Here is a 17991-nt window from a genome sequence, read left to right on the forward strand (position 1 = left end):
ACAACAAGAATTGATTAATTGAAGAATTATGATTTACCTGTCACCTGATTACCTTCATACTTTGTCACAGAGATGGGACCAAAGAGTATAATAATATATAGGGAAAAGGGAGCCCTCTCTACGCATTATGAGCTGTCTATTTGAAAACTAGCGCCATCTGAATATTGGCCCCGAAAATAACTATAATATATTAGCTCGAAATTATGAAATTCATTTTTAATGTTGTGACGCAATTAAATAACTAACTCTACTTTTTGTAGAGTTAGTTATTTATGGTATATGCACATGTATGTATGTATTGCAATTTTTTACCATGTTGAAATTGCGCGTAGAGTTAGTTATTTAATTTTGCCACAACATAGAACATAAAGGATAGGATTTAGTAGTGTTGGTATGAGTAATTGAAGTTATTGGGTGGGAGAAATAAAAAACAATGTTTGCATATTATTTTTTATTTTCATAATGTTTATGTTTATCATAATATTATTGGTCAGCTATTTTTGTTTCGTCTTCACCCACATATGTTAATTTTCCGGACAAAATTTGATTGATCGATCTGCACCACCTTTTAACCTTGCTTTGAAAGATTGTCCTTTTTTTCGCAAGCACGATATTTCTGCTTGAAGATGCTTGATCTTTGTGCACTGTGAAGCCATTAGATCTGTGAAAGAATGTTTAATTTACAAATTTTATAAGTAGTATAATATATGTATTATATGGTATTAAATAAATGATAAGGGATTCAGTCTTAAAGCCTTTATATATAAAAATGAATTGCTGTTCGTTAGTCTTGCTAAAACTTGAGAATGGCTGGATCGATTTGGCTAATTTCGGTCTTGAATATTTGTGGAAGTCCAGCAAAGGTTTTGATAAGAAGCAGAATTTAATATGTACAGCACAACGTCTGTCGGGTCAGCTAGTCATGAATAAAAATATACTAAAAATTTCACTCACACACGGACATTAGCTGTTCTCAATCCTATCAGGTACCAATGCAGCCTTCATCAAAAAAGACATTTGGCTCAATAGTCTTATGTCATGTCATGCGAATGCATAAAATTACTGTCACATTTATGGTTAATGTTTGTTAAATAAAGACCTTTCGAATTTCTTATTATGTTTAATTTCTTATGAGTGTTGTAATATTACATCAAAGCCCGCCATTGTCAGGTGTGCTACTCCCTTACTTTGCTAACTCACACACTACAAAATAAATGATGGGCCATTACAAGAATCTTGCTGATTTTTGTCCCCAGCTCCGGGACTATGAGGGAACTACTTTGCCCACCTAGACAAAAGATCATAAACTATGCCAAATTTCATACAAATTTATTCAGCACTTTTTGGATAAAAAGTACAAAAACAATATTTTCAAAAGAAATCAGAATCTTTCCCATTTGCAATATTAGTATAATAATATTAATACCTTTTCCAGCTGTTCCTTTAGGCTTGCTAATAAAACTATAATTATGTTCCAGCATCAAGCACCTTGCTGAAGTAAATTGTTGAGATGCATCTGAAATTGGAAATAATACTTATATAGTTTGTTGCCCACTTTGTCAGAGTGAATTTTAACTATACTTTTCAAATCATTTCAATCGTCAATTTCAATCAGACGATAATGGAGAAAAAAAAAACAAAAATCAAATCATAATGAAGTAGCACTCAGAAAATGTAGAACCAGGCCAGCATTTCTTAAGAGTCTAGAGCTCAAATTAAATCACAAGTTGAAATAAGCTGTCAAACAAAACCATTATAGAAAAAAAGACATACCGACACTACTCACAAAATTTAAAATTATAAAATTTTGTTTTTATTTATGTTTTAGTTGTGTATAATAGATAGAAATATATTATATTATATAATATTTTGGTATGTGTTCAAAAGAAAATATAATCATTAATTTATATATTTATTATTATTGATAATAGCCAACAAATTGAAAAAAATATGTGAATTTTACCTGCAGCCACAGGTTGGAATGTTGTTGAAGTTGGTGCCTTTTCTAAAACAAAGTTGCTCACATATGGCTCTGTAAATAATAAACATAATAATAGATTAATGATTATTTATTATTTGTATGCCACAGAGAACCGGAAAACTTTTATTGTAATTTGTAAAATCTTATGTAAATGAAATGAAATTATGAAGACTATATTATATGAAAACATGACATTAAGATCAAGGTCAAATGTGGGATTTTCAATCAATAACATTGTATGGGCCCAAGATTTTAAAATTACAACCAAGAAATACATCAAAATTTTGTATGTGTATGTCCATAAATATCAATAATTTTAAGAAGATACATAAAAGACATGGGATTAAAAGCAGAACAAAATCAAATTGTTAATGCCCATTTCTAGGCTAAATTTTGACAGATTTTTATCAGCAATTGAGTTTGACTTTATATTCTTTCTGAATATTTTATTCGAAATAGGATATAATATCACTTACAGAAAGTCAATACTACCTATTGGAAAAAGTATACCTCAGACCTGAGAAGTAAGGGCATAAGATACTCAGCGGGCTTCTTTTTTTGCATAAAAATATGGTTACAATGTTAAATCATACAATAAAATTTATTATTTAATACCCTGAGGGTGGCCGCTCCATGCCATTTCTGTGGTATCATTAAGAATGTCACTTATGTTATAGTAAATAATTTTAAAAATTATTTACCTGAACAGTCTTGCTGTATTATTGTAGGCAGTAAATGTTGTGTGGATGAAGCTTGTCCTAAGATTACTTGACTCTGTAGTTGTCCTAAAAATAATGTGAATATGTAAAGATTATGTTTCATTATTAAATGATTATCATTGATAATGACCCAGTTTCAGCTAGAAATGCAACTATTGAATTTTGTAATCACAACTGTGTAAGAAAATCAGGTGTTTCCAGAATGATACAATATACCTTCAAAAAAAACATCAACTCAACAAAGATTCTTAGTGGTGTGACTAAATCTGACAGAATAAGGAATAGAATCGAATTCTAACTCAATATGTGTTAAATTAGGGGACTTACCAGGCAGATGAAGCATCGGAACTGCCAATGTGCTTAGCCGATATTAGATTACGATTTCTGTGTCTGTCAGAAAAGTGTATATCACAAATTCTCTTCTTCTTATAACATACAAAATCAGATGTTAAATGGTTTCCACCAACAAGACTGACCCAAGTTTTAAACTGCTCAGGAAATTTGACAGCATCTGGGAAACGATGCATTGGAATCTCTGAAAATAATAAATAACATTATTAAATAAATTTAGTGGCTATTAAAGCCATCAGATAAATTGTGATAACCTAGTGTTATGACCATTGGGCTAGTATTAGATTTTGGACTAATATATTGACTTTTCTCTTGATAAAAATGGTGTCAGAAGCCAGCACAGCTGTCAATTATTATTAAACCATATAAGTCAGGGGGAGTCTGAAGTCTGACATAAGGTGATTTGAGGGATTGGAGTTTAATCTTTGGGGCAAGATACAGAAAACCGGTATGTTTATAATAGTTTTAACCATGATTGCAAATTCAATCTACGGACCGGTAGTAGAACCTGAGAGTAGAACAAACATTATATGATACTTTATTTATCACAAGATTAGTCAATAAACTATACTGTTAAGATTTAAGAGAATAATTTACTTACCACGGAGCGCACAACCGAAAGCACAACGTCTCGGCATTACACCAAAGTTCATAAATTCCACAAACAAAAGTGTCTCTATCACAAAAAGTAGAAATTCACAGAATAAGGAGATTTTTTGAGTGAATTCGCAACAGCAAGGCGAAGGAACACAAGGCTCGACTCGACGCACTTACACTTCGATTTCAATATCAAAAATATACAAAATGAAACACAAGAGCTACATACATGCGCAAAGTGCAAACGCTAGAAGTAGCCGCCATTTTATGACCAGTGGGCAGGTTTCAAAGCGAGTGACAGTTGACAAAACTTTAATTTTGGGGCCAACTAACAGATGGCCCGAAAATGAAAGCCTTGTCTGCTGTCACTCGCTTTAAAACTTTTCACCTTTTCTTTAGTTGTGTCACTGCCTACTGGTCATAAAATGGCGGCTACTTCTAGCGTTTGTGCATGTATGTATCTCTCGTGTTCCATTTTGCATATTTACACTACTAAATCTATCCTTTATTTTCTATGTTGTGACAAAATTAAATAACTAACTCTACGCGCAATTTCAACATGGTAAAAAATTGCAATACCTACATTTAAAAGTAGAGTTAGTAATTCAATTGCGTCACAACATTAAAAATGAATTTTATAATTTCGAGCTTATATATAGTTATTTTCGGGGCCAATCATCAGATGGCGCTACTTTCCAATAAGCAGGTTATAATGCGTAGAGGGCTCTATTTTCCCTATATATACTCTTTGCTTTGTCATCTGTCTGTTTCAAGTATAAGCCAACGAGAATTTAAACATGACGTTAAGTATAAACTGTTATTATTTTTATGTTAAGACATATTTTTATGATTTAGTTTTTTATTTCATAACCATGGATGCTAGTCCCGAAGAATTAAATAAGTATAGAATTAAATGAATTGTTTTAATTTTTAAATTATGATTTTTTTTGGTTTCCTCGTTAGGATAGACAGATAGTTCAAGCCCATACAGATGTCTTCGGTGCAATTTTGGAGTTTGGACCCGACAATAATTATCATCTTTTATAACTTTTTTGAATAAGCTGTTATCGTTTGGACCATTATGATGTTTTATTTTTATTAAAACGTTATTACAATATCAAATACGTCATTAGATGCACAGTTACTACACATGAACAAATCGATAGTGTGTGAGTATGTGTAGTATGTACGGATATAAGGTAAGTTTAGGTAGGTACATTTGTATTGTTGAGCTTTTTCAATACATTGAGTTTTGGGTTTTTATATTAGGTATAATGTGCACTTGAATTCAAATATAGAGTGCTAAATGCTTTAAAACTATGCTTTTGAATTTGGTAACAAAATATAGATCACCCAGCATAGCATATAGACTTACTAACTTGATTTAACCGAGTACCTAATAGGATCAGTTGCTCAACCGGTCTGTATTTTGTATGAGAGTAGCGTCGAGTGTTAGTAAATAAATCCTTCTCAACATGAAAGTTGTTATTGTTAATTTAAATTAAAAATTAGTTAATAGTAGTAATCTGCTTAATAATTTCTTCTTTTTGTGACGTAGATCTCTTTTTGCAGCAAACAACGGAACATTTCCGCATTTTTGTGGGACGTTGAGTCAATCGCGCAACTACATTTCGTCTAGGGAGCCGTGTTGCTTCCAACTAGTTTTATTAAATGTTTAGAGACTGAGCGTTTGTGGGATAAATAAAACAACTGCTTGAGTAATATGAGGAATATATATTTCACTTCAGGTATACGATATTTATACAAAATCCTTAAAACTAATTAAGTAACCAATTTCTATTGTTTTTATAAAATTTTAGAAATTGCAAACCAATAACAAGGCATACATTTCGACCAATAGTTAAATGTTTCATTTAATAAGAATTGAGAATAATACAGTGTGCTCTATCTCGGTCTAACACTATTGCTGTCGCAGTAAAACATGTCATGCCAGCCAGCTGTCGCATTACACAATCGCGTGTATCGAGCACCGACGCGAGTCAGTGGCGTGCCTCATTCATTAAAATTGGATGATAGAAGTGACGCTCTTTTAATTTAGATTTTGGTAGCGTACGCGCAGCCATTCTCTGAGGTTGTCTAACGCGGAGGACCAGTCATATACTGGTCCTCCGCGTTATACAATACTTAAGCAAATAAGTGATGTTATGTGCTGTAGATATTATAAAATAAATAAATAACATAAAAAATACTACGAATGCATTACGTTAAAGGTTGTATATTAGACGTATCAATTAATTGATGTTATCTGTTGCAGGTACAGCTACAAATAGAATGGCCCACATGGCCACGTGGACTTGTTTTTTGTCACAGGGGAACTCCTACATATAACTACTCCCCCCCGGTAAGCCGGTGGCCCGGGTTGCTCTATGACAGCAGTGCATTCAATGAAAATTGTAATAAAATTATTTTAATAATCAACAAGAAAACACTTCATATATAAGTATTTCTTGCACAATAAAGTATTTCATAATACATAAAGTATGTACTATAATGTTAACCACAAAACCTTCACATTGATGTCTAATTCTTAAATTATCGACTAGGTACTACTTATTTTACATTAAACTTACCTTATATCCGTGTATACTACACATGCTCACACACTATCGATTTGTTCATGTGTAGTAACTGTGCATCTAATGACGTATTTGATATTGTAATAACGTTTTAACTTTACTAGGTTGACTAACCTACTTAATAACGTACCAAGTCATTTTTATTTAATTTCATGCATTTATTTATATGTCAAATATACATTGGTAGAACATACATTTTAAAATAGTATAGAGTATTATTTCCGGTTCACGAGAAAAGATAATATTATATATGATACATCATTGTCACAATTCACACATTACGGAGAGGAATAAATAAACAACTAAATATGTACTTACATATTACACAGAACGGACCCATTCAAGTATCCAAACAATTTTTGCTTCCAAATTTTAATCCAGACATATACACAATACTTTTAAAAGACACTAACTTAAATAATATAAAAGCTGAAGGTACCGATGTGGACATCTAAGAATTAGCTATGTGTCTGTTGGGTAATGTTTACCACGAAATCTAGTTCTCTAAAAAGATTTCTAATTCTTAAATTACTGCAATTGATTAATTTTTATTAACTAAAAGCAACATATAATAATCCTTTTAAATAGTACTAGAACTATTTAACATTTTGTAGAACTATAGAACGAAGTGCATCGAGCTTGTCATCATATCGTTGATGCGCGGCTGTGATTCAGCTGTAATAGTTCAAAAACGTTCGACGAGAATACTAATCTACAGACAAACGTATCCATGATGCGAATAAAACTTAACGTCAAGGATTGTGAAATTAGGAGAATAGCATTGGAAATCGACAACACCGATTTCAGATACACGAGTATCGATTTTTCGGATCGAATGAAAATCGAACTTCGATTTTCGGCCCTCACAAAGTTCTGACCCTTATTTTGTTTATAAGACGGTTTGTTTTGTATGTTTTTATAGCTTGTTTCAATCGATTTCAGATACATTGACTTAAATCATCCTAATTTAAGATTAAGTCTTAAACTATGGTCTAAATATTTACGGCAAAACGTTTAAGACTTACTTAAACTACATTGAAAAAATTCAAATTAGATTATTAAAACTAATAGTTTGAAGGAAAGATAAGGATAAATACAGAAAAAAATATGAAAACATATTTAAAGACTTAAAAAATCTGCCAGTAACTATTAAATATCAATGGATAATTATAATTCCAATAGATTTAAAAACCCCATTAAACTAAGGGACAAATTGAGAATCAATATAACGATTAGATGTAAAATACCAAAAATATGTAATTACTACGTGGAAAGATTGAGGGAATATGTTTTGACTCAACTTTATAACAGTATGTTATAATGGTTAAGAGAGGATAAAGACTGTAAAGGAGGAATTAAGAAAAAATTAAAAGAGCTTTTTCTTAACGTCTCCATGTAAGACTTAATATTTAAAGTAGTATAGTTTAGTTAAAGTAAGTTAGTTAAGGTAAGAATTTTACCATGTTTTTAGGAATATTAGGAATTAATAACTAAGTATTATATTATGTGTGTATTAGTAATTGTGTAGTATAACGAACAAATTAGGCAATTACAACTTATTATAGATGCACATTAATATAAGAGCGTAATCTCGCCAACAAACTTTTGTAACAGTTTGGCGAGATGTAAAAATTAAGTACCAACTGTGCCTACCTTTATGTTAATATAAATTGAAAAAACAATGTAGGTGTCTATTAAAACAATATCTTTCATTTCTTTTAATAGACATGCATATATTTTATATGCTCTCCGCATTCCATTTCCCGTATCTATACAATTATATGAATACTTTTATGAATGTTATGAAAATTATATGAATATTTTTTTTCTGTAACTTGTTTTCCCCTTCTTACGGATATATGCGTATACTGTGCAGTGCCAAAAAAATATTAACTTTGGCAGTTGACACTTAAGCGTTCGCCCATTTGTGGAGTGTGAACTGTAGTCTGTGGTTTGCTTTTATGTCTATGAATGATGGCTGTATGGGCTTTTGATCCCTTTGCCTGTCCAGATGGACGAACAGAACCAAAAAAAAAAATGTCTATGAATGAGGCTGATACGAAAGCGCGGGAACTCTTGGTTGCTTAGGGCGGTCTTTTTAACTGTAAAATTAAATATTTCTATTATATTGTATATAATCCTCATATTTTTGAAAAGTATATAAGTATTTGTATATGTTTATCATTTAATTTGTTTAGTATAAGTAAAAGTCTATATATTTAGTGATTTAGGTTTGTGGTAAGAGATGTCGAAAAGGCGGAAAAAAACCAAGCCGGGACGAGATAAAGGTGAGTCTATTTTAGATTCCACCTCTGAAAGTAGAGAATACTCAGATTCGCGTACAGTTTTGGAAGACCACGAGGACTTTTATTTGCCATATAGGGTGGCCGACTATTGTCGCCGATATCCGGAAGACGCAGGTGCCGGTCATGAATTTATAGTCTTCATAGAGAGTGTCACTGAACAGCCACTTGGTAGTCGTGACATGCTAACTCTTAGTAGCTATTTATCACGCTTCATTAAAGGCATTAAATAACTTAAGAAACTCAACAAATATAAGATAGGAGTAGTGTTTGAACGACCCAATTTGGCTAATACATTCCTAGACAACACGACATTTTTAAGGGAACAAAATATTAAGGCGTCCATCCCAGCTGGTGCCACTGAATTTTCTGGAGTGATTTCCTCCGTACCCATTGATATGTCCAACAAAAAGATTTTCAAATCTTTGTCAAGTACAAAAAAAAATATTTCTGTTCGGCGTATAATGAAAAAAAAAACAAATCCGATAGTGGTTTTATATTACAACCTACACAGGCAGTCATTATTACTTTTGCATCATCTACTTCACTCCCAGATTACGTTCACTTAAAGATGTGGCGTCTACCAGTGCGACCTTATGTGCCGCCAATTAAGCAGTGTTTCCGATGCCTTAGGTTTGACCACTTGGCTAAATTCTGTAAGAATGCTCAGCGTTGCTCAATCTGCACTGAAAATCATTCATATAAAGAATGTACTATACCTATTGACAAAGCAGTATGTGTGCACTCTAAAGGTAATCATCTTGCAGTATCGGGTCAATGCCCTATAAAACAAAAAAGATATTGGATAGTAAAAATAAAAGTAAAACACCAATATCAGATTTATTTAAACATCCAACAAACTTTCCATCACTCAATAAGACAGAGAACACACAAGACATCATTAATTTAATTTTATCCAATCCAGCAGCAATGAACCTAATCACAGAATCAATAATAAAAGTCATTACATTAAATAAAACACAGAATCAAAGCTTAGCTTACACGCAATTAGTTCAGCTATTAAAGATACCATACAAATTAAAAATAAAACGTCACATTCAACTCAAAGTCTGTTGAGTAACAGACTTGAGCTTCAAAACCTACTTTATGAGCAGGATATAGACATAGCACTTATATCAGAAACTTGGCTTAAGCCAAATATACAGTTTTCTATCAGAGGTTATACAATACTAAGAAATGATTGTGGTAATGATCACAATGGTGTAGCAATTTTTGTTAGAAATGGCATTTATTTTCAAAAGTTAGAAACATTTTCTGAGATTTTCTATAGAAAATGTAGCAATCAAAATTAAATACATACAAAAAGACATCTCAATTGTAAGCTTTTATAGTCCTGGCAACAGTGTACCTAACTTTGACAAATCTAAATTTAATAGACTGTTGCATAGTATTCCAAAACCACTAATAATTGCTGGTGATTTTAATGCTCACCATACCATTTGGGGTTGTAATAGAACCAATTCTAGAGGTAGAGACATCATGGATGTAATGGACGATAATGACTTAATGCTCTTAAATAATGATCAACCAACTACAGTGGGTACTAATTCTTGGATCTAACAATAGTATCATCTTCATTATTCCTGTGCTGTGAATGGCAAGTTCATCAGGACTCTTTGGGCAGCTATCACTTGCCTACAATCACAAAATTTTCCATGGTAGTGTCGGAAACTGAATCTTCTTCAATTCCATCCAACATTCCTCTTTTTTTTTTATGGAATAGGAGGACAAACGAGCGTACGGGTCACCTGGTGTTAAGTGATCACCGCCGCCCACACTCTCCTGCAACACCAGTGGAATCACAAGAGCGTTGCCGGCCTTTAAGGAAGGTGTACGCGCTTTTCTTGAAGGTACCCATGTCGTATCGTCCCGGAAACACCGCACACGGAAGCTCATTCCACAGCTTCGTGGTACGAGGAAGAAAGCTCCTTGAAAACCGCACTGTGGAGGACCGCCACACATCCAGATGGTGGGGATGAAATCCTAACTTGTGGCGTGTCGTGCGAAGGTGGAATTCGGCGGCAGGAGTCAGGTTGAACAGCTCTTCGGAACACTCCCCGTGATAGATGTGGTAGAAAACACACAATGAAGCGACGTCTCTACGCAACGCCAAATGATCCAGCCGTTCACAGAGTACTGGGTTCCCGACAATTCGAGCTGCTCTGCATTGCACGCGGTCAAATGGATCGAGCTGATACTGGGGTGCGCCAGACCAGAGATGACAGCAATACTCCATGTGAGGCCGGACCTGCGCTTTGTAGAGCGCTAGAATGTGGGCCGGCTTGAAGTATTGCCGTGCTCTATTTATGACGCCCAGTTTCTTTGAAGCCAGTTTGGCTTTGCCTTCCAGATGGCCACGGAATTGGCAATTGCTCGAGATTTCGAGACCCAGTATTCCGATACTAGGCGAGGCTTTAAGGGAAGTGTTCTCGAAGAGCGGTGATACGGCAAATGGGGTTTTTTTAGTGGTAAATGCGCAAACTTGAGTCTTCTGGGGGTTAAATTGGACAAGGTTCAACTTACCCCATTCCGCGACCTTCTCGAGAGAGGACTCGATAGAAGACACAAGTTTCTCCCGGCACTGGTCGACGTTTTCCCGAGAGAGACCTGCATGGCCCGTGTATACGGCATCACCAGTGCTGTCGTCTGCATAGCAATGCATGTTGGCGGTGTCCAACATATCATTGATATGCAGAAGAAACAGCGTGGGAGATAGCACACAGCCTTGGGGAACTCCAGCGTTCACGGGCTTGGGATTCGAGCAATAACCGTCGATAACGACCTGTATGCTGCGCCCAGTGAGGAACCTGGAGGTCCACTTGCATAAGCTCTCGGGAAGCCCATATGATGGAAGTTTTGCGAGGAGCGCCTTGTGCCATACACGATCAAAGGCCTTTGCTATATCCAGACCAACTGCCAGGCCTTCCCCCTTGCTTTCAATAGCCGCCGCCCATCTATGTGTTAGGTATACCAGAAGATCGCCAGGCGACCGACCATTGCGAAAGCCGTACTGCCGGTCGTTGATCAACTGGTGACCCTCAAGGTATACCAAGAGCTGGCCGTTAATTATGCTCTCCATGATTTTGGAGAGTAGGGAGGTAATCGCAATAGGCCTGTAGTTTGCCGGATCCGAACTGTCTCCTTTTTTTGGGATCGGATGGACAAGGGCTGACTTCCATGAATCAGGGACTACGCCTTTTGAATAAGAGTGCCGGAATAAACGCGTTAGCACCGGCGTCAACTCAGGGGCACACGTTCTAAGCACGATTGGAGAAATGCCATCCGGCCCGCTCGACTTCCTGACGTCCAACGAAAACAGAGCTCGCCTAACAGTTTTCTGTCGGAACTGCACTTCAGGCATGGAGCTCTGACACCGCGGGATGGTCGGCGGTGTTTTTCCGTTGTCGTCAAGAGTCGAGTTGTACTCTAGTCCTCCACACAGTAATCTGAAAATAGTAAATTGGGACCAATATGAGAACTTAGTAAATGACTTGTTAAAACAATTTGATATAAATAATTGTAATCTACAGAAGTCTTACAATAACTGCTGTTTCATAATTCTTAGAGCGGTAGAAAATTGAGTACCTAAAACCAAGTACCACTGTAACAATATTACTAATCTACCTAAAAGAAAGCGACAACTTCCCTGGTGGAATGGGCAATGTACTAAAGTGGTCGAAGATTTTTTTTTTATGGAATAGGAGGACAAACGAGCGTACGGGTCACCTGGTGTTAAGTGATCACCGCCGCCCACACTCTCCTGCAACACCAGAGGAATCACAAGAGCGTTGCCGGCCTTAAGATTGCAAACAGGCTTATCTGTTATTCAAATCAAATTGCAATATCCAAAACTACATTCATTTTAAGCAAGCTCAAGCAAAGAAAAAATGTATATTAAGATTTGAACGTCGTAAATCCTGGACAGATTTTTGCTCCACCATAAATATATAACACCAATGAAACAGATTTGGACAAAAATGAGGAAATTTAAGAACTTATATTCTAATAATAATTGTTTCTCTAGCAATAATTGGATATCCAACTTTTTACACAAATATACTCCAGATACAGTACCAAAATTTGACAATTATTCACAATAATCATCCTTTAAATAGCACCAACTCTTTTATGATTGCCCCTTTTACTATTGAAGAATTAAAAGCTGGTCTTTCATCAAGAAAGGACTCCGCATGCGGTTTGGATTGGCTCTCCTATAAAATGTTTAAACTCCTAAACTCTTCTAACTTAAATAAGTTTCTAAAAATATTAAATCTCCTATGGAAGAACTCTACTATTCCAGAAGAATGGAAAACAGACTGTCTAATTCCAATTTTGGGAAATGGGAAAGATTCTAGTTCAGCTGATTCATATCGTCCTATCACACTAAGCTCGTGTGTTGGTAAAATTTTTGAACAATTAATAAAACAGAGAGTAATATTTTATATTGAAAGTATCAACCTCTTACCTAATAATCAATTTGGATTTCGATGTGGTCGTTCTGCTTGTGAGAGTATACGGCATTTATGTCTTGACATCCATAGTGCCCAGATTGACAATAAGATATTGGCTGGTGTTTTTTTGGATGTTGTAGGAGCATTTAATAATGTTGATTTAGAACAATTATCATCCATTCTTCTATCCTTAAATGTCCCTGAAAAAATAGTTAGTTGGATATTCAATTTCTTGCATGGTCGTAAACTTTATGTTAGAGTCAATAACCAATTAATAGGTCCTCGATATTCATATAGAGGCGTATCGCAGGGCGGATTTTGAGTCCATTGCTCTTTATAATCTACATAAATCAAATAAATATTGTTTTGGGTAATAGAGTTTCTAACCTCCAATTCGCTGATGATCTAGTAGTGTATAGTTCAGGACTTAATTTATCAAATGTTGTGTAAGATCTTAATGTAGCACTCAAAAAATTGGAGCTTTATTTTCAATATCTTAGTCTTGAGGTCAGTATTGACAAAAGCAAAGTAGTAATATTTTCAAAGCATAAGAGATGTATATGAATAAGAGATGCAAAAATATATTATGGTACTCAGGAAATTTCAATAGATAATTCAATAAAGTTTTTAGGGGTTACGTTTTTATGTAATTTTAGATGGTACAAATATGTTGAAATATTAGAAAATCGAGCATTAAAGGCCTGCAATATTCTGAAATTATTAGCTGGTACATATTGGGGTGCAGACCCACGCATCTTGCTAACACTATATAAGTCATTAGTCCGTAGCCATTTTGAGTATGCCTTCTCTTATGGTGGAGTAATTACATTAGTGAATAAATTAGAAAAAATACAAAATAAATGCTTAAGGATCATAACAGGCGCTTTTAGATCTACTCCTATTATATCATTACAAGTAGAATGTAATATTCCCCCATTAGCTCTTAGATTCAAATATCTACAAACAAAATTCTTTCTCAAATTAACTTCTATTAATAATTACCCACTCCTATTAAAGATACAGGACTATATTAACCGAACTGACAATAATTCCTACTATCAAGTAGAAGGCATCTCTGATTTGTTACATTTTTCTTGTGATCATAATCTATTTTCTAGTATTCTTTGGCCATGTTATTTAAATTCTTATAATTCAAAATATACACCTATTAAAATATTTATTAATCAATCATTAAAATATAAGGAAGATGTGCAGTCAGAGTGGCAAAATTATGGCCAACTTTATACTGATGGATCTAAAAGTAATACCGCTGTCTCTATGGCAGTTTATGACATACAACTGCGGAGTGTGTTTGGTCATAGGTTAAATACCTTGGCTAGTATATACACAGCAGAATGTGCTGCCATATATGCTGCTCTAGAATATATTGGAGAACAGTCATGTAATAATTGGATTGTTATAACAGATATCATGAGTGTTTTAAAAGCTTTAAAATAAATAAAATAAAATAGCCTTTATTATTACTAGTGACTTAATTTTTTTTTCTTATAAATAAAACTTAAATTATCTTAACTAGTAATTTGTCTCTCGACAGAGGCCTCCTCTAAAGACTTCCACCTTATTCGGTCTCTGGCTACTCTCATCCAGTCCGGTCCTGCTATTCTTTTAAAATCGTCCTCCCACCTTCTAATCTGTCTACCTTTCCTTCGTTTCCCGTCTCTTGGATACCATTCTGTAACGGTTTTTATCCATTTCTCTTTCTCTTCCCTCAGAATGTGTCCAGTCCATTTCCACTTGCGCTTTTGACAGAGCTTATGTGCGTTTTTGAATTTTGTCTGACGCTTTATGTTTTCTAACGTAACTTTGTCTCGTCTCCGAACTCCAATTACGCTTCTTTCTATGGAGTTTTGGCACACTTTTACTTTTTCCGAGAGATGGTCTGTTAGAGCCCAAGTTTGACATCCATATGTTAGACATGGGAGTATACACGTGTTATAGACTTTTCTTTTTATTCCTATAGGTATTTCGGGGTTTTTCATGATTTCACTCAAAGACCAGTATCTTTTCCATGTATTACAAATGCGTCTGTCTATTTCTTGCTTCATGTTATTTCTAGGGGTTATTAACTGTCCTAAATAGATATATTCTGTGACATATTCTACTGTTTCATTGTAAACTACTATCGAACCAGTTGGGCCGGATGAGTTGGTCAAGATTTTCGTTTTGGACGCATTTATTTGCAAGCCGGCTTTAGCACTTTCATTTGCAAGTTGTTGCAACATTTGCTCTAGGTAGTTTTCACTCTCCGAAAATAGAATGATGTCATCTGCGAATCGTAAATGGTTCAATTTTTCGCCGTTTATATTTAGGCCAAAACATTCCCACTCTAGGTTCCTGAAAATCATCTCTAGGACTGCTGTGAAGAGCTTAGGAGAAATAGGATCGCCTTGACGGACACCCCTCTCGATGCGGAACTCTTCTCCGGCTGTCTCCAGTTTGACCTGTGCAGTACTGTTCAGGTATACATTTTGGAGAAGACGAATGTACTTGTTGTTTACTCCTTGTTTTCGCAGTGCATCCCAAATGTAATCATGTTCCAGAGAATTAAATGCTTTATTAAAGTCGATAAATCCTATGAAATATATTTTGTTGTAATCATTGTATTTTGTAAAACCTGTCTTAATACGTGTATATGATCTGCAGTTGAAAAATTACTCCGGAAGCCTGCTTGTTCTTTAGGTTGATTTTCTTCTAAAATGGGTGAGATACGATTTAATAATAGTTTCGAGAGAAATTTTGTAAATATTGGACATAAGGCTTATAGGACGGTAGTTCCCAATATCTTCTTTGTCTCCTTTTTTGTGCAACAAAATTATTGTAGATTTCGTCCAATCGGCCGGTATCATTTCAGTTTCCATTATATTGTTAAAAATATCTGTCAGGTGTGGTGTGATAACTGGTGATATGGTTTTAAGGAGCTCATTAGTTATTTGATCTGGCCCTGGAACTTTTTCTAATTTCTGGCTTTTAATAGCATTTGTTACTTCTTTCTGAAGAATGCTAGGCACTGGTTCTGTGATTGTAAAGTCTTCGAAGCAACGATCACGTTTTGCATTTTGGTTGCTGCTATAAAGTTTCCGGTAGTAATCCGTAGCGATTCTCAGGATATCTGGTCTCTTGCTAGTAAGATTTCCGTTCATTTTTTTTAAACTTGACATACAATCCTTTTTATTGTTCAGTTCTTTGAAAGCCTTCTTTACTACACCATTCTTTTCAATATATTTTGTTAAGGTTGTTTCTCTTCTCACCTTTCTATCTTTTCGTATCCTCTCATTAATCTTTTTGCTCAACTCAGTTATTTTTTTCTTATTGTCTTTCTTGTTTACTAATAAGGTTTTCCTTTCATCCAACAATTCTTTTGTTTTATCCGAAATTACTGTCTTCTTTTCTTTATTTGTTTTAAAAGTTTCAGTTTTAATTAATTTTACCAAATGATCATATTTATCTTCTGTATAAATGCCTTGAGCTAATAGATTATTTAAATTTTTAAGAAGGTTATTGGCGTTACCCGTGCAATTTAAGCTTCTTGCTTCTTTCTGGTATCTTCTTTTCTTTCTTATATATGTGCAAGATATAGCACCTCTAACCATTCTGTGGTCTATATTAAAGTTTAATTTATTAATAACTGAGATATTTTTAAAAACTTTGACGTTATTTGTAATTATAAAATCAATCTCATTTCTGTAGCTTCCATCAGGAGAATGCCATGTCCACTTTTTATTCTCCTTCTTTTTATAAAAACTATTTAAGATGCTTAATTTGTTTTGCATGCAGAATGTAACGAGTCTTTCTCCATTTTTAGAGCGTTTACCCATCCTGTGTTCTCCTACTGTATATTGCTCTCCTAAATGTCTCTGTCCAATTTGTCCATTAAAGTCCCATTAAAACAATATTCTTATGTGAAGTTTCTAAGACATCTTGTAAATCTTTATAAAATATATCTATCTTTGCGACATCATCTTTTCTGCATGACTCGGTTGGTGAATAGGCCTGTATTATGGACCACATGCTATATTTCTCATTTTACAGTGGTAATTTTATATTTAAGATAGCAATTCGCTCCGTAACACCTTTTATTTCTTCTATGCCTCTTGCAAGTTTCTTTTTAACTAAGAATCCTACTCTATACATTCCTGCAGTTTCTCCTTTTTTATGTAGAATATAGTCACCATAATCTTGTATACTTTCACCAAATCTTCTAACTTCGCTTAAACCTATGATGTCCTATTTTAAATATTTTGTTGCTTCTTCTAATTCTATAAGTTTTTCTGGCGTTCTTAGGGATCTTACATTTAATGTTGCAATAAACAGGTTGTTTCTTGTTTTATTTTTTGTCGTTGTGAACTTATTTGTCTTTAGAGGGTCTTGGTCTTTTTCCCCCAAGAGGACCAGTCGGCTTGGGGGAGTTAAAGCTTTACAATATCCTAAATGTAATGTTACAACTAATTTCATCATTTACAATATTAGAGACAAATATCAATGCTTATCCCTAACAAAAGATATTGTTTTATTCTGGACTCCTTCACACATAGGCGTGGAAGGAAATGAACAAGCTGATTATCTTGCTAAATCTATTGTGAATAGTAATCAGATACATACTGCTTTGAACATTGGGAATGTTACCATACACAGATGCACTGTCTCATTTTAAAGGTACATTCTTGCAAGACTTTCAGAATTATTGGCAACAAGTTGTTCAAACAAAGGACAAATGGTTAGCCGACATTAAAAACGAAATCTCTCCTCCCTGGTTTGTTAAAAAGAAAAAATACTTACACAGAAAATTTTACACCACAATTTGTCGGTTACGTCTGGAAAATTCTCGTAGTGGTGCTCATTTATTTAGGATCGGTGTTTTAGATTCTCCAACTTGTCAATTCTGTAATTTTTCCATCCAAACTCTTTATCACATTTTCTTTGACTGACCCCATTATAATCTTCAAAGATTTA

The 17991-nt window shown here is 34.4% G+C and overlaps 1 protein-coding gene across 7 annotated transcripts; it reads right to left on the bottom strand.

Moving 5' to 3' along the window:
* Positions 1-475: 475 nt before the first annotated feature.
* On the bottom strand, positions 476-17925 carry LOC126979948 (uncharacterized). Of its 7 annotated transcripts, XR_007732917.1 has the most exons (7): positions 17818-17925; positions 13035-13220; positions 3028-3235; positions 2683-2766; positions 1964-2032; positions 1427-1516; positions 476-661 (listed from the first exon to the last, which is right to left on the bottom strand). XR_007732917.1 is itself a non-coding variant. In XM_050829545.1 (5 exons), exons 1-5 carry the CDS (start codon positions 3702-3704, stop codon positions 525-527), a joined length of 432 nt encoding a protein of 143 aa, XP_050685502.1. In that variant the 5' UTR covers positions 3705-3909; the 3' UTR covers positions 476-524. The 7 variants fall into 7 exon arrangements, 1 of the variants encoding a protein (XP_050685502.1); XR_007732916.1 differs by lacking the exon at positions 17818-17925 and having other exon boundaries at positions 3028-3211; positions 13035-13325; XR_007732914.1 differs by lacking the exon at positions 17818-17925 and having other exon boundaries at positions 13035-13325.
* Positions 17926-17991: the final 66 nt, after the last annotated feature.

Source organism: Leptidea sinapis, chromosome 4 (assembly GCF_905404315.1).
Source record: "Leptidea sinapis chromosome 4, ilLepSina1.1, whole genome shotgun sequence".
Lineage (NCBI taxonomy): Eukaryota > Metazoa > Arthropoda > Insecta > Lepidoptera > Pieridae > Leptidea > Leptidea sinapis.

Excerpts from the sequence above, each read along its gene's own strand:
- LOC126979948 (XM_050829545.1), bottom strand. The coding sequence starts at position 3,704 with ATGAACTTTGGTGTAATGCCGAGACGTTGTGCTTTCGGTTGTGCGCTC. Across the intron at positions 2,767-3,652 it reads TTTCGGTTGTGCGCTCCGTG|GACAACTACAGAGTCAAGTA; the intron begins GTAAGTAAATTA and ends CATTATTTTTAG. Across the intron at positions 662-1,426 it reads TAAAGGAACAGCTGGAAAAG|ATCTAATGGCTTCACAGTGC; the intron begins GTATTAATATTA and ends ATTCTTTCACAG.